This window comes from Stegodyphus dumicola, chromosome 1 (genome assembly GCF_044657685.1).
Source record: "Stegodyphus dumicola isolate Sdum_Otavi_A_Nest chromosome 1, ASM4465768v1".
Taxonomy (NCBI): domain Eukaryota; kingdom Metazoa; phylum Arthropoda; class Arachnida; order Araneae; family Eresidae; genus Stegodyphus; species Stegodyphus dumicola.
In genome coordinates, this window is record NC_140768.1 from 148,119,332 (window position 1) to 148,143,856 (window position 24,525).

At 34.0% G+C, this 24,525-nt stretch overlaps 1 protein-coding gene across 1 annotated transcript in view; it reads left to right on the plus strand.

Moving 5' to 3' along the window:
• Window positions 1–24,525, plus strand: part of LOC146999315 (uncharacterized) — a 29,832-nt gene continuing 5,307 nt past the window's right edge. Inside the window, exons 1-2 of the mRNA XM_085821834.1 lie at window positions 1–134; window positions 17,597–17,658. Coding sequence (XP_085677960.1) covers window positions 17,656–17,658 — 3 coding nt within the window. The 5' untranslated portion in view covers window positions 1–134; window positions 17,597–17,655. The remainder of the gene's footprint in view (window positions 135–17,596; window positions 17,659–24,525) is intronic.

Consider the following 24,525-nt stretch of genomic DNA (forward strand, 5'->3'; position numbering starts at 1 on the left):
CTTCACGAGCGCGGAGGTAGAAATCGAGAATCAAAGAACCCCGCGTTGCGGCCTATGTGCTTGGCGGGAAGTAGTTGCAATTGTTCCAGTGAGCTTCAAGTCTGCTGAATTAGCGGCGGTATTTGTAAAACGCGGTGAGTTAGTTATTTTAGAGAGCCTCGTAGTTAGAATATTGTCTTTACTTTCTTTTCAGGTTTTTATTTTTATTTGACTGCCTAGTTGGCACAGTTGTAAGCGTCAAGAGGACGCAATTGTAATTTAGTACGTTGAATAAAAAGGGACTTAAACCCTTTATAAGACTCTGTGGTTTATACAAGCTTTCACAGTCACCTCTAGGTTGCGTGCTAATTAGAGGCGAGCAACGTTATAAAATGTTTGTTATTTTTTCGCACACGAATGCATTTCGTGTCTCACATACGCTCATTACATATTATTTAACAAAACTCTAAACAAGTTAAATGAATATTTCCTGAAATACTGTACATTTCATTCCGGAAAGTTTACATGAGTACCTTCATTTCAAAACCCTAATGTTTCTTTTCCTGCATTCACAGGCAATTTTGAGTATAGAATTTTCAGTTTTGACAGAAGTTATTTGTGGGTGGCTGTGATGTGTTCGTGTTTTCATAAACAGTTTTTTGTGGAGTACCTTTTCGATAAACTTTGGAACACTTTGAAGGTTACCACTTTTACATTACTGCCGCTGCAAATCATTGAGTTTTCAAATATTTTCCTATTTATCGTTTACAACGCTTCGTAAAGACTTGGGAACAAAGTTTTACTAAATAGTTATATTATTTGATTTAATAATTGTGTTACACATTTAGAAGATTTAACAACACTACCATGCTGAACCAGAAATTAAGAAAAGAAATGGAATTTTTATCTTAGTATACTATAGGAATAGATTAATTTTCTCTGACTTAGATGTATTCGAATGTAGATAATGGAGACTTTTAACTCAGCTCATAAAGACTTCGAATATTTTCTCTAAGTCACCACGATCACTGACTTGCATTGTCTTAGTTTTTTCTCGTAAAGACTATTTCTTAAAAGAAGTTTATATACTAATTTCATTAGAAACATGTCTAAAAAATATCTCATCTTCTTAAGAAACATCAACGCTTTGATTTAAATTACTAGGAAAACAAGAACCATTGTTTTGTAAACATGGTTTCTCTCTGACTCAAAAAATTTCTGCTTTGTCATATTCGAAATAAACAATTAACCTTACATACCTAATATATTGTATTGATGAGTTATATTTCAACTTACTGCATTACATTTCAAGCGAATGTGTTTATTGCATCTTTTAATAAAATCTTAAAGGCTGAAATGAGTGTTTCATTACCAAATTTGTACTTTCTAACTTCATTCTACTGAAACGAAAACATTCATAACTTATTGCGAAGAAAAATGTTTACGTGTTATACTTTTTGATTAATTTTCATACCACAGTATCATCTTTGAAAATTTGTTTCCTAGTCCACTGCTAATATATTACTAATTTTCGTTATTTCAATACATTTCGTACGTGACAAAAAACCTCAGTTTAGAATTTTTTTTTTTTTTTTTTTTTAATTTAACAACTTGTATTGCATTGCTGAACCGGAGCCATGCTTTCATTTTTATTACATATCATGTGAATATTTGAAAAAAGGGATTTTTTCCCTTCTGTTAGCACAATTTTAACCAGCATTTTACTATTACAGAGACTTCTTTAGTAAAATCTCAAGGGTTAAATTGAACATTTCATTACTAATTTTGAAGATTCTGGATATCCTACTTAAAAGTTCATAACCGATTAGCAAAATAATTTATATATGTACCTCGTTGTGCTCTTGGTTAATTTTTAAATCGTTGTTCATTTATAACACTTGATTTCTAGAGAAGTATCGAAATGATTATTTACTTTTCGCTTTTTCCAAAGAATTTCGTAGACACATATGTTCAGTATAGAAAATGTTCCTAACTTAAAATTATTATTACCCAAATAGAAAACATGCAAAATTTTCCTAAAAATTTATATATTTGTTTTTTACAAACATGTACACGAATACCCACATTTACTTACTTAATGTGTATTTTCCTATATCAGAACTAAAATTTCGAACGAAAATTTTTAAATAATGTCATGTTCCATAAAATTTATGTCTTTGTGAGATCATTGTCTTTTCGCAAACGTTTTGAGAGTGTGCTCTAGGTTGTCGTTTAGACATTTCGAAAATGTTTTCTCTTTGCTATTGGAAACTATTTTATCTTTGCTGCTTTATCTCTTTCAACATATGCCAATGAATTCCCGATACTCTTTTGGTTTATCTTCAGCTTATGAAATATTTAAATACTTAAAAATATATTTGTATATCGTTTATGTTGACACTTGTGAAAGATTTTCTGGATGTTTGTTTTTGAGAATGTATTTATTCACGTGAATGAAGTTGATGTTTTCTTAAAATTTTTATTATTCAGAGTATTAGTCAATTATGACAGAATGCTGGATTTGTTCTCTTTATTCAACATTCATATGAACTTCGGTATTCCAAATCTCTCATGTAAATGTAATTTTTCCTATCAGTAATAGGAAGACGAATGGAATAAATGCAGGTTATACAGACATAAGGTAAAAATCTGGAAGTAAAAGAAATTCTTCAGATCTAGGCAATTCAGTTGAATTTGCTAATATTCATCCTATTCGAAGCTTATTTTTGGAATTATATAGCATATAAAGTGTAAATTTGATAAAAACAGATATAATGAAGATCAAGTACTCTGCAAAATCTGAACGGTAATTATACAAAAATACAAAATAAGTTATAAGGCAGTTTTTCATAAAAAGCGGTTCCTGCGGAGGAAACACAGTAGTAGTCTTCTAAAACTTTAAGTGAGCACCTGATCTTTGCTCTTACAAAAGCTAGGTAGAATTGTAAATTCTATTTAAGAGCGAAGATCAAATGCCCACTTAAAGTTTCAGGAGATTGCTGGAGTGTTTCCTCCGCAGGAAACGCTTTTTATGAAAAACTGCCTTATAACTTATTTTGTATAATTACCGTTCAGATTTTGCAGAGTACTTGATCTTCATTATATCTGTTTTTATCAAATTTACACTTTATATGCTATATAATTCCAAAAATAAGCTTCGAATAGGATGAATATTAGCACATTCAACTGAATTGCCTAGATCTGAAGAATTTCTTTCACTTCCAGATTTTTACCTTATGTCTGTATAACCTGCATTAAATTCCATTCGTCTTCCTAATACTGATAGGAAAAATTACATTTACATGAGAGATTTGGAATACTGAAGTTCATATGAATGTTGAATAAAGACAACAAATCCAGCATTCTGTCATAATTGACTAATACTCTGAATAATAAAAATTTTAAGAAAACATCAACTTCATTCACGTGAATAAATACATTCTCAAAAACAAACATCCAGAAAATCTTTCACAAGTGTCAACATAAACGATATACAAATATATTTTTAAGTATTTAAATATTTCATAAGCTGAAGATAAACCAAAAGAGTATCGGGAATTCATTGGCATATGTTGAAAGAGATAAAGCAGCAAAGATAAAATAGTTTCCAATAGCAAAGAGAAAACATTTTCGAAATGTCTAAACGACAACCTAGAGCACACTCTCAAAACGTTTGCGAAAAGACAATGATCTCACAAAGACATAAATTTTATGGAACATGACATTATTTAAAAATTTTCGTTCGAAATTTTAGTTCTGATATAGGAAAATACACATTAAGTAAGTAAATGTGGGTATTCGTGTACATGTTTGTAAGAAACAAATATATAAATTTTTAGGAAAATTTTGCATGTTTTCTATTTGGGTAATAATAATTTTAAGTTAGGAACATTTTCTATACTGAACATATGTGTCTACGAAATTCTTTGGAAAAAGAGAAAAGTAAATAATCATTTCGATACTTCTCTAGAAATCAAGTGTTATAAATGAACAACGATTTAAAAATTAACCAAGAGCACAACGAAGTACATATATAAATTATTTTGCTAATCGGTTATGAAATTTTAAGTAGGATATCCAGAATCTTCAAAATTAGTAATGAAATGTTCAATTTAACCTATGAGATTTTACTAAAGAAGTCTCTGTAATAGTAAAATGCTGGTTAAAATTGTGCTAACAGAAGGGAAAAATCCCTTTTTTCAAATATTCACATGATATGTAATAAAAATGAAAGCATGGCTCCGGTTCAGCAATGCAATACAAGTTGTTAAATTTAAAAAAAAAAAAAAAAAAAAATTCTAAACTGAGGTTTTTTGTCACGTACGAAATGTATTGAAATAACGAAAATTAGTAATATATTAGCAGTGGACTAGGAAACAAATTTTCAAAGATGATACTGTGGTATGAAAATTAATCAAAAAGTATAACACGTAAACATTTTTCTTCGCAATAAGTTATGAATGTTTTCGTTTCAGTAGAATGAAGTTAGAAAGTACAAATTTGGTAATGAAACACTCATTTCAGCCTTTAAGATTTTATTAAAAGATGCAATAAATACATTCGCTTGAAATGTAATGCAGTAAGTTGAAATATAACTCATCAATACAATATATTAGGTATCTAAGGTTAATTGTTTATTTCGAATATGACAAAGCAGAAATTTTTTGAGTCAGAGAGAAACCATGTTTACAAAACAATGGTTCTTGTTTTCCTAGTAATTTAAATCAAAGCGTTGATGTTTCTTAAGAAGATGAGATATTTTTTAGACATGTTTCTAATGAAATTAGTATATAAACTTCTTTTAAGAAATAGTCTTTACGAGAAAAATCTAAGACAATGCAAGTCAGTGATCGTGGTGACTTAGAGAAAATATTCGAAGTCTTTATGAGCTGAGTTAAAAGTCTCCATTATCTACATTGCAATACATCTAAGTCAGAGAAAATTAATCTATTCCTATAGTATACTAAGATAAAAATTCCATTCCTTTTCTTAATTTCTGGTTCAGCATGGTAGTGTTGTTAAATCTTCTAAATATGTAACACAATTATTAAATCCAATAATATAACTATTTAGTAAAACTTTGTTCCCATGTCTTTACGAAGCGTTGTAAACGATAAATAGGAAAATATTTGAAAACTCAATGATTTGCAGTGGCAGTAATGTAAAAGTGGTAACCTTCAAAGTGTTCAAAAGGTTATCGAAAAGGTACTCCACAAAAAATTGTTTATGAAAACACGAACACATCACAGCCACCCACAAATAACTTCTGTCAAAACTGAAAATTCTATACTCAAAATTGCCTGTGAATGCAGGAAAAGAAACATTAGGGGTTTGAAAAGAAGGTACTCATGTAAACTTTCCGGAATGAAATGTACAGTATTTCAGGAAATATTCATTTAACTTGTTTGCAGTTTTGTTAAATAATATGTAATGAGCGTATGTGAGACCCGAAATGCATTCGTGTGCGAAAAAATAACAAACATTTAACTATGTGACAATGAATCAAATTTCATTGGAAATGTAACGGCATGAAAATTAGTACAACATATCTGTATGGAAAATCTTGATGATAATTTCTGAGTGTGTTTTTTTCCTGAGTGTGTTTAAAAAAATAGTTAAAGGCTCCTAGGTTAGTAATGAACTTCTAAATTCGGTCAATTTTCATCAAAAACACCGTAAGAAATTCTCCGTACTGGTAAAATATTACTTAAATTCTCTAGCTTTGTGACTTCCCTCAAACATTGGCAAGACCAACGGCTGTCTGGTCAATACAAGATAACTATTTGTTTAATAGGTTACTTCAAAGCTATGAAAGAAATAACAGTTGGGTAAAAATATGGACATTTTCAAGAAACAAATGTTCTCTTATGTCTTTTTGGTATTAAAATTATAAACAAAATGCAAAAATTTAGTAAATACGTAGATAAATCTCAAGAAAAATTGTAAATTAACATGAAATGTTTACTTAAAGTCTATGGAAAGTTGAAAAACAGTGATGGTAATACATTTGAAAAATAGTTCATATACAGTGCATTAAAATTTTGCACTCGATCTATGAATTCATGAAAATCAGCCCAAAAAAGTCATTTATCGCTTTCGCTTGCTTGCAGTATATTCTCTTGTCGTTTTAATCTTTTTGCTTTTGAGTTCTATTATTTCTGAAGTTGTAATATTTCTGAATCTGAAGCTTTAAAACACAAAATCACTCTGATTTATCAACTTGCGTCTAAATGTAAAGTCAACCAAATGGAAGATTTTAGCATAAGTAAATGTACTACAGACAAAATAAAATTAAAAATTCATCATTATTTTTCATGGTCTGTTCATGAAACTAGTCCTGACTTATCCCATTCGGAACATTTTCAGAAAAAATATTCGTTTCTTGTTCATGTTTTTGCATACTCAGATACTAATTTTGTTGGAAATATGGGATTTTCTTATTTCATTTTATATTTCACTGTTAAAGACTGGCTTGGGGAAAATTGTTTTCCTTGGAAATGGCATCCTTGTCCTGTATATCTGCGACTGTTCTAATAAATTACATTAGTAACAAGTGTGAATAAAATCCCTAGTTATACAGGAATTATCTTGAATGTTTCCTTAATCTGAAATGCAAAATGTAACCCATGTGCAAAAATAGAGCAAGTTTATCTTAAAAAGTTCTCCACGAATACATCTTTTTCTCGGTCCTTACATGCTTTTCTGTATTTATCACTCAAGTTCATTGTGTACCTCTCTTTTATCTAATTTGTGAGGTATTCCTGTTTGAATACTAACATTTGAATTTGTTTAACTGATTTTAAAGTACGTGTATATTTTGGTCAATGCGTGGGGAAAAGAGGAACTGTCGAACTGAGTGTTCTAAGCATTCCATACTGCATTGTTCTTAAGAGTACAGTCAGTTAAAAGAGAAATGTGTTTCGTACTTTGCGAGCATTTTATTTACTTATTATATGTCATGCTCATGATAAATAAAAATGTTATACATGTGCGCAGGACTGTGTGGTTCCAATGTTTAGTTAAAATAATGCTTTTCAAAAAAGTTTGGTCTTCCTTATGAGATATTAAAAATGCGTTAAAATTTTTAAAGTTGGTGACTATAGTAGATCCTTATATGGACTTTCTGTCATTATTACCTATTTTGTATAATTATTTGTGCGTAATTTTATTTATTATCTATGAGAAGTTAAATGTCCAAAAAGCTGTAAAAGTTCATTATTAAGCAATGTCAGTTTGAAATTTCTATCTTAAAATTATTTGTGTTAGGTCTTTTATGTTAATTACTATGTTAGATCATTATTTGGAAGTCTGCTGAATATTTCGTGTAATGTATCACAACTATGTAGGAGTCATTTGTCAGGTATGATAAATTAAATTTCGTTCTCAAAAGGCTGTAAGAGTTCAGTGCTAAATAATTATTGATAATGTGAAATATGGGTTTTTTTCAGTTAAGTTACAATGAATACGTTAAAAATATTCCAAGTTAACAAATTTTTACATTCCAAGTTGAGAAAAAGGCGATAAAGTTTCATTTCCATTGCTGAATATTAATTCCATGTGTATTATAGACTTTAAGTTTTCCTTCACAAAATGTGACTATAATTCAAGTTTAAAATAATACGTTACAATGTGGATATTCTTCTCTGTAGTTAAAATATAATTCAATCTTCTGTACCTTGTTAAGAGAGTAAGGCTGTGATAAGTTGAAATAGAGTAGTGTTTATAAAGTTCTGCGGTAAATGGTGGAATCATATTAAGAATCCGAGTGACGTTTTCACATGAAGGAAAAATCAAGGTTCAATGCATGTTTGGTGATTTAAGTAGGATGTGTGCAAGAAAATACAAGATATTTTTGTAAATATTTCAAAGAGTTAGCAAAATGTGTATTAGTAGTATAAATGAATCTTACTGAATAAAAGGGAGTGTTTTGAATAAATGTCTGTAGAGTAAAATAAGAAGAAATGAAGTACTATTGGTACGTATCTAAACTTAACTGGGTAGAAATGTTCCATGCATTGGTTTGAGTGGGCTTCATACCATGAAAATTTATTGCTCCTTATAAGATTTATTTAAAGTCAGTAGGTCTTACAATAAAGAAACATGTGTAAGTCTGTATTTATTATGGGGGAAAGGAATCAGAAATACAGCATGAATATGTTTTATAAGTTAAATATAAGGGTAAATGTGTAAATGGAAAGTGTAAAAATTACATTTGTCAGACATAGTTTGGTGAATCCTTTGAATAAAAGTGAGACGTGTAAAAGGGAATCAACAGAGTTTTGTATAGTTAGTACAATACATTAGAAGGAAAAATTCTGAGTATCTCCAACTTAGTAGTAAAAAAGTAAGAAATGTAGTATTCCAGTTAAACTATATAGAAGGAACATTGTGTATATTGGTTTAAAATTACAGAAAATATTATTTAGTGAAGTTATATGCATGTAAATTCCAGCTTAAAATTTCAAAGACGGAGAAATGTAGGTAAGTTTACTTTTGGAGAAATGGAAGCGTAACATGATGTTGTATTTAAAACAAGGGGAAAATAGTTAAGGGTAACATAAAAATGTAACAAAAAATTAAAGGAAAGGGGGAAAAAAAATAAAATTTACTTTTGGAAGTAAAATGCATAAGGGAAAAACAAAAAACTGCATTTGTGTAAACAAAAATTTAAAAAAAAATTAAACTTATGAAATTAAATATTACTTTTGTAAAAAAATAAAGTTAAAAAGTAGTAACACCTTTTTTAAAAAATAAAAAGCGGAAAGGAAAAATTAAATTTGTAAAAATAGATATTACTTTTGTAAAAAAAAGTTTAAACAAAAAAAAAAGCCTTTTTAAAATAAAAAGTTAAATGTAAATAAAAAAATAAAATAAAAATACAAAAAAAGGAATAAATTTGAAAAAAAAATTGCAAAATAAAAAAGTGAAAAGAACAAAAATAAATTCGTAAAAATAAAATATTACTTTCGTAAAACCAAAAAAAGGAAGTTAACTATAAAAAAAAATAAAGTAAAAATATAAAACGGAAGAAATTTGAAAAAAAAAAAAAAAAGAAAAAAAAACTTTGCAAGATAAAAGTAAAAAAAAAATTTTAATTCACTTTTGTGGAAGTAAACGTCAATTTGCGAAAGTTAAAAATAAAATTTATGTTTCGGAAAGGGAAAGAAAAAGGAATTAAAAAATTAATAAATTAACTAATTACTTAAAAAATAGTAAGAATGAGATGAAAAATTAAAACAATTAAAAATATCTTAATAATAAAAGAAATTAAACCATGGGAAAATCTTACATTTAAAACAGCAATGAATAAAGTAATGATTAAGAAGCCAAAAGAAATCCTAGCCGTCGTGTAAAAACAAATGTGTGTCGCAGTTTTCATGTCTAAGCGCATGCGCAGACTTTCAGCCTTATGACATCAATGGTGGAAATCAGTCAAAGGGACAAAGAGGACAAGATTCAAAAGATAAAGCATAGAATTGAGGTATCGTGCTTTTCTCTCAAGCAAGAGATGGTGGGTTCGAAACCCGCTCGTGGAGTTATTTTTAAAATTCAGGGAAAATAATATTAAATTGAATAAAAATTAATTAAAGGTAATTAAAATAATGACAAATCAAATAATTAAAATACTTATAAAAAGAGTAAATAATTAATATTAATAAAGTGTTAAATAATGATGTGTCAAATAGTTACAAAAATAAATTAAAAGTGATGTCATTCCAAACACGTGGTTCAAGAGACCGTTGCCATAAACATAAACAAGTATTGTTGTTGCTACAAAAAATAAAAGCTTTGAAACATAAAATCGTTGCCACAGAATCAAAACAGAACTATGATGACGTCATTCCAACGCGGGAAGGAATCCAAGATGGCGCTGGTATCATCACTTTCGGTTGTTACGTAATCCAAGATGGCGGAGGCCACGCCCCCTAAAGCCTCGGGCGCCCCCCGAGTACGGGCGGTTACTACTCACCAAAAAAAAAAAAAAACATGGTTCATTGCTAAATAATAAAATGTCAATCATGACCAAGTTCTAGTTTGTAGAGTAATTGAATCGGTCTTTTAATTATACCAGAAGATGTCTGAAAGGCAGAAGAACGCACTTTACCGTCTCTACCAAGAAAAGTTCCTTGACAACTCCAAACTTCCACAAATGTTTTGACATTTTGTCTTCTTGAATCAACACTACATCACCAGTTTTGAATGTAGAAGGAGTGTTAATGCGAGGGGATAAATTGGCAGAGAGAAGTTCAAGTAAATATTCTTTACGCCAACGTTTCCAGAAATGAGCGATGACTTGTTGTCTGTATCTCAACATTTTCGTGAGAACAATTTTGTTTGATTTGGTTTCAGCTGAATAGTTGACATCTGGCAAGGAATTTAAACGCTTACCAATCAGAAAATGAGATGGGGTAATCGGAAGAGGTTTGTTGTTATCTTCATAAAGATAAGTCAGAGGACGACTGTTGATGACAGCTTCAATTTCGATCAGTGTTGGATTTCAAAATAATGTAGTTTGTATTTTGTATTTACTTTCCTTTAAATTATACTTATAATTTTACAATACTTATTACTTTTACTTTTAGGCCACTAATAATTGTTGTTAATTTGGTTTCATGAGAATGGCAGCAGGGCAATTCTTAGAATTTGAAAAAATATGTTTCTGTAGTTAGGTTAGGCTTATTGAAGATTAATTATATGTTATATACCTGAGTGATGTTTTATTAAATAAATGAATACTTTAGAATATAGTAGTCTCTTTGGAGTCCTTGATACGCTGGTAGCGTAATTGTTTGACGCGTAAGCGAACATTTTAGTGGTACCCTCGGTGGGACATAAGAGACGTTAGTTTGGAATTCTAAAGTATAAAAATGGAAGCTAAAGCTTGAAAAGAAGATTCACAGAGCTGCTTTTACAAAAGCATTCAATGTGTTAGAAGAAATTTTAAGGAAAAGTGAGATAAATTCTTCTGAATTACAGTCGGAGCTTAATGTTTTTGTTTCGAAAGTTCAAATCGAAACTAAAGTAAAAGATATTCTTCAGAATCTACAAAATGTAAGTGCTTTAAATTTAATTTTGAATGAATCTGTTAATGAGAATGTATGTAAACATACATTTAAACTTCCAAAGCTTGAATTACGAAAATTTGATGGTGAAATTAAGGAATGGTTATTTTTTTGTAGTCAATTTTAATAAAATTGACAAAGATACTACGATTTCTGATAGTGATAAATTTCAATATTTATTACAAGCGACTGTTGAGGGTTCACGTGCAAGGGAGGTTATAGATATATGGATATAATTTAAATATGGTGTCATTGCAGATATTGAAAAGGTCTTTTTGCAAGTGAGCGTTCAGCCGGAAGAACGAAACTATTTGAGATTCTTCTGGTGGAATGATAGTGACTCTAAAGAAACTAAGGTAATACAACACAACAGATTGGTCTTTGGTGTAAAGAGCAGCCCTTTTCTTTTGGGAGCAGTCTTAGATTATCATTTGGGAAAATATTTGAATGACGCCAGATATAATCAATATTATGTTAAGATTCTTCTTTCGAGTTTCTATGTTGATAATTTAGTAACGAGCTTAAATGATACATGTGATATATTACCCTTCATTGAAATGTCTCAAGCCATACTGAGTGAGGGAAAATTCAATTTGAGAGGCTGACAGTACACTAATGATAATGGTCCTGAACCCTTTACTTTTGTATTAGGACTTTTATGGGATAGAAACAAGGATACGCTGATGATAAATCTGGATTGGTTAGACAGCTATAAATTCGAAACTTTGATCAAAAGAATAATTCTTTCTGTCACTCATAAGGTGTTCGATCCAGTTGGTTTATTATGTCCTGTTTTGCTGATACCCAAATTGTTATTGCAAAAGATGTGGAAAGAAAACATACCTTGGGACTCTGAAGTCAACGCTAATATAAAAGAAGAATTTATGAGCTGGTTTTTCAGAACTTCATTTGCTGAAGGAAGTGACCATATCACGGTGTTTTTCAATTGATCCAAGTAGACAAAACATTTCTCTGCATACGTTTTGTGATGCTAGTCATTCGGCCTTCGCAGCAGCTGTTTACATTCGTGTGGAGACATCGGAGAATGTCCAAGTTCATCTCTTAGAAGCCAAAGCTAGAGTGGCTTCTGTAAAACCCATGACTATCCCTCGATTGGAGCTGATGGCTGCTATGGTGGGAGCTCGTTTTTGTGCATCTGTTGTGGAAGAGCTTCAATGGAAACATGTTGAACAGCATTATTGGACTGACTCAACGGTTGTTTTAGGGTGAATTCAACGTAAAGAATCCTAGACGGTATTTGTGAAGAACAGAGTGAATGAGATAAATAGTTTAACGGATCCTCTTGTATGGAAACACCTTCCTGGGATCCAGAATCCAGCTGATTTGCCTTCTCGAGGATGTTCCGCTAGACAACTGTTATCAAGCAAATGGTGAGAGGGTCCTAGGGCCGTAACCTCCTTCCGTGCGACGAGATCTCGATACGAGAGTGACGTCACATATGACGGGTTTTTCGTGCGGAGCGACAATTTGCAATCCTCGAGCAGCGATCGAAACCATTTCGTGCGGCGTAGCGATCGTCTGGTTTTCGGCTGCTTATGTGCAACCGTTTAAAAATCTTGCGATCGAAAAGTAATGGCGTCGGATGAATGTTTAGCGATGTATATTTTAAACTGAATACATCATCGTAATTCAATTCAAAGAAGAATGTTCCGAAGCAGAGTGGATACGTTTGCATTACCTGTTAAGCAGTTTATAAAGTTATTTAGGGCAGCTAAACAGTTGGATTCTGTTCTGAACTAACAGCTTTGTTCGAAGACTCTTACATTTTACTGAATTCCCGCCTGACCTAAGAGTAAGTTACTTATTTGCATTGTTGAAATTTCAGTCTAAAATTGTAAATAACTTAATCAATTATTCTATAATTTATGTTTATATATTCTACATGTGTCGTGATTTCTGGTTTTCTAATCAATTTCAGTTGTAGAAACATTTTTTATGAATTCGTCTATACTTAACGAATAATTTTCTGCTTAATATTTTTTATGTATCATCTGAAACATTCGAAAAATTTAATTGGAATTAAGTTCCGAATTATATAATAGTAAACATATCCGAATTATATAATAGAGAAGAATATGTTAGTTAAATTTATCTCTGGTTTTCATAATAAATTACATCTTTGGTGCATAACATTCTCATTTGTGTTTTGTTGTCAAAAATCAGGATCTGAAAAAGATAACTAGTTGGATTCATTTGCAGTATTATTTAAAAACGAATTACAGACAGAAACACTTTGATATAAAAAATATGTTTATGAAAATGGTATGATATGGAAGGGTCGTAAGAACGTTTTGTGTTTCTTTTTAACTCCCTCATGATCCCCCCTATTAAAAAAAAATAAAAATAAAAAAAAAAAAAAAAAAATAAAAAATCTTTCTTGGATCGCATTAAAGTCACAAAAACAACGCACAGGACTGGTTTATCTCGATTTCGTCAGGGTCAACGTTTCACATCAGATGATTTATTGACATCGAAGGGATTGTTCTGGAAAGGTCACCTCGGAGGGGGAAAAAATCCTAATCAGGACGGTTATTCTACGCTACGAGAGTCGACAGCAAGTTGTGGGCCGCCAGATGTCGCTGCTAGTAAAAAACAGGTCTGCCCGACATCCTATATTCTCTGAGTACGGAAGTTGTCGAAAGCGCGTGAAAAAGTGTTGCCGCGTCGTCAATCAGGGTTGTGCAGTTGACGTACCAAGTAGACATTGGCTTTGTATGTGTTTTCGCCGCTGATTTTTTTCATATTTAAACGAAGAATACGGTCGTAGATCTCTGAATCGGTGGCGAATTTATAGAAAATATGTTGATACTTTTGCTCTGCCAAAAGATGTTTTTATTGCGTATTTCAGATTGCCAAAATTTATAGTTATTTTAATTTGCAATGAACTGAAAGAGTATTTGGAGCCACATTCAGGAAACAAGAACGCAATTTCTATTGAAAGAAAGGTTATACTATTCCTGAAATTATAGATATAAATTGTAATTGTATGCTTTAAAAATGTAGAAGCTAATAAGTTTATCAGGCGCATAAACCTTCTTCATTTAATACAAATATAGACATCCGATAAGCTTCTACTCGATTTATGTGCAGCAAGAATTACGTTTACTTTAAAATCTAACAGTTGAATACCTTACGAATAATACTGTGAACACAAAAAGGAATGTCGTTCATTATTACGCGAAATTCACACTACTGTAAAATAAAAATAAAAAATTATAAAACTATAAAATAGCTGTATAATATTTTTGTCAGTAGCTGTACTACTACTAGTGTGATACATTTAAAAATAAGTTTTAGCACAGAGGGCCTATTAATTTCGTTTTGCCATTTTGTGACGTTTCACAATAAATGGCGTTTCACTTTTCAAATCGTTGCCACCAAGTATTATCGCACTCTATTATATTTAAACAAATTAAATAATGAGGAATCTGCAGAATGTATGAATGTTTCTCGCACTGTGATAAAACAACGGTACTTAGAGCCATGAAATTCTGAATAACGTAATCCTCCATCCTAATATAGGCATGTGGAGGCCCAAATTTGGAACTGGGAATTTGTTTTATTATCTATTTCATATTTTGTAAAGCATTTATGAGTTTTTGATTAAGAAACCCAACGATTTCAAAGCGAGCAATGACAACATTGTACGGGGAAAAAAAAAAGAGGAAAAAAACATTTTCATCTCTAGCGCGCGAGACTATGCATCGGAAATTCTAAAGCTATGCTTTTTAAATTATATGATATTGCTGTTGAATTGAATTTTATGGTTTAAGTGCGAAAAACATGACATTTAATAAATAAAGGTAACACGTAAAACGTTAAAAAAAATGGCCCTTTGGGAGTAATAAAAAATCTGAAAGCTTTCAGATTTTTTTTTTTTGTGTGTATGTATGTAATTTTATTACATTTTAAAACTGGTTTCTAAGTGAGGACTGCCCATCAGCGGCCGAGCGGTAAAGTCGCTGAACACTGGTAGTTCGGTCCGAGGTTCGAATCCCGCGAACGGGCTGGCTGCTTGGGCGTTTTCGTGGTTTTCCCCCATGTGTAACGTGTATACGATCCAGTTTCCCTTAGAAAGTTCCCCACGAAGGCATCCCTCCTCTTAGACAGATAGCCCTCGTGTGCTTTGCCATAATTAAACACACACACACACACACTAAGTGAGGACTTTCTAGGGGAAACTGGCTCGTATACACGTTACACATGGGCCTCGAAAACGCCGGCCAGCTCGTTCGCGGGATTCGAACCTCGTACCAAACTGCCTGCGTTCAGCGACTCTACCACTCAGCGGCTGGTGGACTTGTTAGCAGAATTATACTGCATTATTATTGTATTATGCTATAAAGTAACAATGCTATAAGACTGAGGGTTTGTTCATAGAATAGTACTTTTGTAACCTACTATAGTATTAAAAAAATCATAGTTTCTTTGCAAACTTAAATTTAAAAAAATTACTGTTCACAGCATTCTCATTTTTATATTGTAAAAGAGATATTGATTATTATTAGTTTTCTATTTAAAATGTGTCGAAACGCTGGTTTGACAAGGACTTCAACTGCAGGAGACCTACACTGATTATTTTTACTTTAGTACTTGCATTGTGAAAATATCTTTTAATTATTTTCTGCTCAGTTTAAATATTCTTCCTTCTCAAAAGATTTTATTTTCACAGAATAAAATCTTTTGAGAAGGAAGAATATTTAAACTGAGCAGTTCTTATATATATATAAAATTAAAATAACAGCAATGTAATATTAAAAAAAGTATTAGTAATTTTGTGACAAAAATTGCAAAACGAATTAATCACACATGCAGGATAGATTAGTTTAATTTTGGTTAAATATTTTATATTAAAAAATATTTTCTATCATGTTAATTATAGAATAAATTATTTAAAATATAGCATTTTGATGCGTGTGTGATAGTTGAATGCAGCAGCAATCGGCCATAGCGAATGAATTTTTCTATGAAAATTATTTCTTTCGGAAAAGAAATAATTTTCATAGAAAAAGAAAATAAAAAAGGGAAGAAATATTAAGAAAGAAATATTTTCTTTCTAATTTCTTATTTAAAGAAATATTTTCCCAATAGTAACTGTAAATTGCGAGGAAACAGTTTTAATGTAAGCATGGAATTAAAAAAAAAAAAAAAAAAAAAACAACTTAGTTTGCTATTAGATTGTAATGCAAATTAATCATATTATAAATTTAAATGATTAAAATTGTTTATTTCTAAAAGGATTTGAAGTAAGCTTAATTCATCTACTCTTATCTATTTACCATTGCTTTCGTGGTATCCCATATCACTCTTTATTTCTTAGCTCTAAATTCCTGCATTAACTTTCACCTTATAAAACGGGATTTTCCTTCACATAACGCAGCAGAATGCACAGCAGCATGTTCTGCTGCGTGTTGGTCATAATACTGTTTTGTGCAATTTTTTTCGAATTACAAATGCAGCGTGTGAGTTAGCACTCTTGAGGATTCTCTTTCACATCTAGGTGGGATAGTGGTTGAGACCAATATTCTTGGGTTTCTAAAGCGTCCCAATTTAAACATTTCGTAGAAAGTTCATCTTCCTCCTCCTCGTCATCATCACAGGGATTCTCCTGGGAAGCCCCGACCTCGTACACTTCTTCCTCCACCGCCGGCTCCTCCTCCTCTTCTTCTTTTTCGACGAGTTTGCTTTCTGGGGGTAAAAGTGTAGTTTCCGGAGAACGTAACTGCCCTCCTTCAAATGGGTTCGAAAATTCTTACCTTGTTCTCGGCACAATGAATAAACTGCTGCTTGGGAAAAAATTGGTGTCGCGTGCATTTCGTCTTGTAACGCCACTCGGTTTTTCCCGGGACGTAAAACTCGTTAAACGGGCCGCTAGCAGAGATTGCTGAAGAATTCGGCTTTATCGTATCCATTGACATAGATCGCCTCCACATTTTCGGTCAGCATTTTCAGGATCGTAGGAAGATGCTCGTAGGAAAGACGACCCTCGTTCCATTGCAGGCAGTGTCGGTTCCGCTTGGCCTGGTTGACGACAGCTCGATTGCGGTACGATAAGTCATCGTAATGGACAGGAGGGAGGAAAATCATAGATCCGCATAAAGTTAAATCATAGGTAATGTAGCCCAGCTCTTTCAAGATGAAACATATATCTCCAGTCTTTTGATCATGACAGAGAAAGGACTCCATATCCAAAACAATGTAGGAACCTTTGAGAGGTTTGGCACTCAGGTTTTCCATAGTCAACGGAACAAAAGAAAATTCTCTCTCTCTCTGTGTGTGTGTCCTGAAGAAAAAAGGATAGCGCTCTCCTCCCCAGTAGAGCGGTGTTTGCGACACCAGGGTGCCTAGGCCAGAGGCCTTACCCCTTGTAGAACATTTTGGTTCCATTTAATTTTATGATTTAGAAACGTTCAAATAAAGCTTTTAAATAGTGGCCAAAATGATAAATGTATATATATAGAAATTTATTTATTTATTTTTTATTTTTTATTTTTTTTTAAATTCCTAATATATGTCTTTGAAAAATTTTTTAGGTCAAAATTGCTGTAATGGTGGAAGCCCAGGAAAGCTGTCGAGCCGTGACTACAAATACATGGTAAGTTTAGCAAGTAAGTTAGTAGTCTGGATAATTATAAAGTACATGATACATGATGCAGAATATATATGTGAAAAGTAATGAATAATATATAAGCAATTGGTAAAGATACATTAGAAGAGAATGAACAATAAGATACATGAGATCAGAGGCAGGTGATAGACGAGAAATGGTAAACACATCAGGAACAAATTACATGATGTAAACATTGAGCTGGGCAAGAGGGCGATCAATGTGCTTGAGATCATTATAGTCAGAATCACAGATTTTTATGCATGTGTTGTCGATGATTTGTTGCCTACTGTGGAAGCGTTTGGCAAGCCTGTAATAAAATGATCTGAGGTGTGTCATGCCCAGCTCTTCATGAATTCTGTTGTTCCTGATGTACCATTCTGCATTAGTGATTTGTCTGAGTACAACATTCTGACAGGCCTGCAGCCTACCTCTGTTGGTTTTACGCGTGTGGGCCCAGATAGGGCTGGCATAACAGAGTAATGGTCTGAGAATGGACTTGTAAATAAGTAACTTGTTGTCTACAGATAATACACTGTTCCGAGCAATTAAGGGGTTGAGTTGTGCTTTACGAACCCGGAACTTTTGGATAATAGAAGTGATGTGTGGGGACCATGTGAGAGTATTGTTGAGGATCACCCCAAGGTAAAGGACTTGCTTGGCCCAGGGAATGGTGGTACCATAGAGCTGGAGATTTTTCTTAATCTTTGTTTTTCTGGTGAATAGGATGGCCTTGGTTTTATCAATATTAACTGCGATCTTCCACTGGGTGAGCCAGGTCTCTAATGCATGTATGTGATTCTGAAGTCGTTGTATTGCTGGACCAATAAATGCACTTTGTGCCAGGATCGCAGTGTCGTCTGCATACATAGCTAATGTTGTGTCATGTGTGGTGGGAATATCGTTCACGTAAATGTTAAAATATGTAGGCCCAAGCAAGGACCCCTGAGGGACCCCTGCTTGGATGGGGTGGAAAGTTGAATTTGTGCCTGCTACGTGAACGAGAAGGGATCTACCTGTTAGGTAGGAATTGGTGATGGTAATGATGTATTCTGGGAAACCCAGAACATGTAACTTTTAATATATGTGAGTGCTTCCAACCAGACTCTATCAAAAGCCTTTGCAATATCAACAAAGATTCCACCAGTGATCCTCTTGTTGGCCATTCCTTCAGCGAGTCTCGACAACCCTGTAGAGCTGGTTTGCAGTGGAAAGTTGCTTCCTGAAGCCGAACTGATGGGGAATCAGAATGTTGTTGTCGTCCAGGTGTGCATTAATTCTTTGGAGCAGGACTGCTTCGAACACTTTGCTTATGGACTAAAGCAGGCTTATGGGCCTGTACAATTCTGGGTTGTTAGGTGATTTTTTGGGCTTCAGTATAGGGACGATTTTTGCCTTTTTCCAACATTCAGGAAAGTATTGCCATTTCAGGAGGATGTTGCAGATCTTGGTGAAAATGAAGATGACTTTGACTGGCAGCTTCTTGAGCATGATGTTGGTGATGTTGTCGATGCCAGGGCTTTTCCTGTTCTTGAGTTTCTTGATAATAGCTAGGACTTCTGAAGGTAAGGTTGGAATGATGTTGTCAGTGCGTGGGCTTGTAGGAAAAGTGGAATGAAAGTTTTGAACAGTGCTCTCAGTGACAGTGTCGGGAATGTTGTTTGTGTGAAATTGAGATTCCAGATGCTGCGCTAAAAGTTCTGCTTTCTCAATTTCGGTGTAATGGATCCCTTGAGGCCCTTTAAGGGGCGGAATGTTGTTGTGGCATTTCGTATACCTTTTAATGGCTCTCCATAGCGAGTTGTCGTCTGTGGAGAGGTTTTGAAGGTACCTGGTCCAGCTGTGTTGTGCCTGTGTGTTGAGTAGAGATCTGACCTCATCGCAGAGTCTGTTGAATCGCTGTTTGTCCTCGCGGTTGCGGGACCTCTGGAATTGTCGTCTGGCTGCGTTGCGTCGTTTGATGAGAAGTCTGAGCTCTGGGCTTCTATAAGTGTGCCCCTTCGGCACAGGCTTTCTAGCTGCTGAGTAAGCTTGAGTAATATCATCAGTGAGAGTCTTGATTAAACTATCAATGTCATCCCTCGATTGTACTGTGGGGGTAGTGTAATGCATGTTGTTTAGAGTTTTGACGAAGGAGGATAGCGCTCTCTCTGCGATCTCCTCTTTTATAGAAAGAGATAGGCAAGGGAGCACGTGATAGGTCGTATGAATTCAGGGAAAAGGTCACATTTTTTAATATATTATCGTGCGCATCTTAATAAATAAATAAATAATAAAGGTCACTTTGGAAAGAAAAGACAACATGGAACTCGTGCTCGACTTTGAAGCTTTCTACAATTCTCAAGGATCCTTTATTGTGAAAGAATTGGCTTACGTCACGTTGGACGGCACTTCACGAGGGGTATTTGTTTTTAAATCCCCGTTTCCATGGAAAATGCTCACCGAAAAAGAAAAACGAACCGCTGTGTGGGCGAGTGATTATTATCACGGCTTGTCGTGGTACGAAGGAGAAATTCCGTATAGTTATTTTCCATGGGTGTTAACGATGTTGACGGAACCCTTTTCCGTGGTTTGGGTGCGAGGAGAAACGAAACGGCGGTTTCTATAGAAATGGTTGCAAAGATCCATGGGTCGCATTTCGGGATCGACGCAAGAGATTCTCAAATACAATGGGATCGAAGGCATGAATTCTCCTAACCACACAAAAGGTTTTTTCCATTGCGCTCTACAAAAAGCGGTTCGGTATCATTATTATTTAAAGACACAGAGAAGAAATTCGTAAAATGGATCCTGCACAATTCAATTTTGACAGAACTCCTAAAAAAATATTACATGATCTCTTCAACAGCATGAATGGTTTGGAAGTGAAACTTGGAATTTTTAAATTGATCAGGAAGAGCTCATTCTTAAAAAAAATGGCGCTGTCTTGTCAATCGAAAATCGAGTCGGCTGAGAAACATTTCTGAGAGCTGGAAAAAAATTTCTCTGGCTCAGATAAAAAAAATAAAATAATAAAAAAAAATGTTAATTTTTATAATGTCTTTAGACATTATAAAAATTAACGACAACCCCCCTTTTCTCTGGGAATCATGCCTCATCCTTTCTAAAAATAGATTTCTAAGAAAAGAATGAGTCATATCTTTCTTGGAAATCTGCTTTAGAAGCACGTTGAAACATGTTGAGATCTGATTCGAACCAAAATAGGGAAGGTAAAGTTAATTTTCATTAAAGTGATTTTTTTTTAAATCTGAGCCAGAGAAAATTTTTTCCAGCTCTCAGAAATGTTTCCCAGCCGACTCGATTTTCGATTGACAAGACAGCGCCATTTTTTTAAAGAATGAGCTCTTCCTGATCTATTTATTTATTTTTTTTTCATTCTGTGCCAGACATACCCATTGACTTTCACAAGTTTTTTACTTCCCACCTCCTCCCTTTTTCCTAAACTGTTATAGAAACATTGTGGAATCATTTTTTTTTTCGAAGCTAATGTAGAGGTTCTCCAATCAAAAGGGTTACTATAAAGGGATTGGTTTGAATGCATTTATCCGCAAACTCTCTAGGATCCTGTTGAGAAGGAGAGGATGTCATATTGCAGAGTCATTTTTTGAAGAGAAACCAAGTCTTATCAGAGGGTCCTTTCTGAGAATCGTCTCTACATTGTTTTTCAGTAGGAATGGTTTCTCTCGGATCCTCAAGAGATATAGGAGAATCCTGTTTTGAGATATTGAGCGGTCCCTCCTCCTCGAGGGGTCTTGACAAAGGGAGAGAAGTTTCGGTTTCCTTATCCTCGGAGAGTCTTGACAAATTGAGAGGTTCTTCCTCTTCGAGAGATCTTGACAAAGGGAGGACAGGTCCTTCCTCATTCTCGAGGAGTCTGGATAAATGAAGAGGTTTTTCATCCTTGAGGGGTTTTGACAAAGGGATTGATTTTTCGTTCTCGAGGATTTTGACAAAGGGAGGAGAGAAATCCGAACAGACTGCTTCGTCTTCTCGTCCTCATGGATGAGGATAGACTTTTTTTTGAACAGGTTCCCCCGCCTCCTCATCCTCATCATCGGTGAGAGAGATTGGATAACTTTTCAACCATTCTATCTTTTCTTGCTCGATAATTTTTTGAAAAGTCGTTCAGATGATTGTCCTCGAGAATATAATATGGATTATTCCCAGTCCTCACGATCGAGAGTTTCGTGCAGAAATTTGTGCAAATAGTCGCTAAAATGAACCAGAATCCCCTTTTCCTTCTCAAGACGATTCATGATATGGTTCATTTGCAGGAGGGTTAGAAAGGTAGACGTGTAATGATATTTAGCTCCTTTCATCGACAAAATTTGTGAATCCAAAGTTGAAATTTCACGAGCAGTGAAAACTTTTTCGTCGGCCAGAAATTGGTCCCGCATCTTGTGGTAGCTCCCCACGATATGATACCCCGTACATTTTGAAAAAATCTGAGGCTTTCAAGTAAATGACTCCTTGGATGATATAAAAGGAAAGTTCAAAATTTTTATATTTGAAAGGGATATGTGTGGTGAGCTGGGAATTCCTCATGATGATCGACTTCTCCCTTAAAAAAATACGACTGTTTGGCTCTCTTTTTCTATTTTATATATATAGAGAGAAAAATAGATCCTCCCTTCTTCCTCTCTATATCTCTGGACGTCCTTGGGATAGAAAGGGTAACTGAAAAAAATGGGAAGTTCATAGTTAGTTCATGATGACTTTCACTTCCGCATTCCAACCCACTCAAAAAAAAATAGGTCAGGGAGATAAGATTTTCTTGGAAAAGATAGATATATAAAATAAATGAATGAAACTATGACGTCACAGAGACTCTGTGTGTACATAAAAAGACAAGAGCACTGAGCGAGATTATTCCATTAGGAGCCATGTCGCTGTTCGATGTTTTTCCGACTCAACCGATTTCGAGTGTAGAGGATTTGAAGTCGCTCATGCAAATCACAAACCTGAAAAGCTTTCTGGCATGTCATTATGCGAAATTTATTTCACATCTACCCACTTATCGAGCCATCGTCTCTTTCAAGCAGGATGTCGAATCCTCCGACCTGCTCGTTCAGAACCTGTATAGAAATTTATTCGAATCTCAACAAATGAAAAAGGAATCTCCCATCTCTTGGAACCGGGTGGATCGAGCTTTGAGACGGCCTATTCAAACAGATCGGAGATATACGGATCAGCGCATGAGTTTTTGATGGAGGAATATTTTTCTCACGAAAAGATATTTTACGTTTGGTGTGAAAACGACGGCTTTGGACGAAGTGCATATTGTTCAGACCACAGCTTCCTCCCTCGTCTATTACGAATCCTCGTCGTCCCATCTCCAGGAAAGAAGTTTTAACATCGCCGACAGAACGAAATTTAAGAAAGATATTTTAAGACCTTTCCAAAACTACGTCATCCCTCCGAAAACGTGCTACCTCATCCTCACGATCCAGAAGAGTCTCTTTCTCGTGGATCGATGCCCGTGGACGCTTTGGAAACAAATAGAAAAGGAGATTCCTTTTCAAACGCCGATGACGTTTCAAGAGGAGAAGAATAAACCACGGCCACTTTCTCCCATCCCTTCTTTAGATGATAAGTGGAGATGGATCAAACCGTCCTAGCCCGTAACGAGTCAACGGAAAGAAATCGAAGTCATCACCATTGAAGATGAAGAGGAGGAGGAAGAAGAAGAGAAGAAATTACCGATTAAAAAACGGTCGACTTATCGCAACATGCCTGGCGGGGAAGATTCATTCAAGAACCTGGAATCCTCTTCTTCTTTTTCGCAGACGGGTTCAGACAGACAGCCTCTTTCGGACTTCTCTCAGACGTGTCCAGAACCTCTTCCAACATCCTCTTCTTCTTCTCCAACGTGTCCAGAAATCATGGAGGTCGTCAAACTTCAGCCGGGTCCAGAAGTTCCAACATCTCCAGAGGTCATGGTCGTTTCCACTGCTGCGTATGCGTTGCGGTGCGTATGCGTTTCTCCAATCAGCGAGCGAATTCACTTTGATTGACATCTGCAATCCGGTCGGTGTGCGGTGACGGATGACATACGGATGGAGTTCAACAATGTTCAACTTCTATCCGTATGTCTGCGGATGCGTTGGGGTCAAGTGGTAAAAAAGGAGCAATCAGGTGCAGTGACTAAAAATTAATGGCGGCAGAAGTAGAGATGAACGCTCGCTAATAGGGAAAGAATGTTTTGCTAAAAAATACTTATTTCTGGATTAACATTATAGCGAGAAATCTGCTTGCTGAAAAAGACAGCAATCAGCTGAATTTAGTTAAAAAAAGATTTAAAAAAATAAGATAACTGCAACTACAGTACTTGTTCGCAGATAAAATCAGGCGTTCAAGAAATTCAGTTTAAGAAAATCAGCGGCAAAAATTATAATTCCAAGTCCATGAAATAGCAAAATTTGTCCTGACAATTATTTCCTAGTTTTGCATATTCATTTACCTTTAATGAAAATGAATGTCTGACTATATCAAACTGCTATAGCAAATTATATATGATTAAAAGATTTGTTATTTTTTTCTTTTAAAACAGGTAAAAACTAAAAACGTTGATTATAAATTAAATTTGATAGTCTTTTAAATACTCCAGTTCATTGAAGAGTATGTTAAATTTGTATTTCCCTTTATAAATATATCTTTTTGGCTAACATATATTTGTAAGCACATGAAATATATTTTTAATAGCCCGTTTAACTTCAATCGGAACGCCACTTTAAAAGATAATGTTTTTTGTAAAAAATGTACTAGAAGCTGAAGAACAAACTCTGGTGAATTTCTCAGACGATAGTACACTGAAATAGAACCAAAAAATTTAGTTTCAAGAATGGATTTACTTGA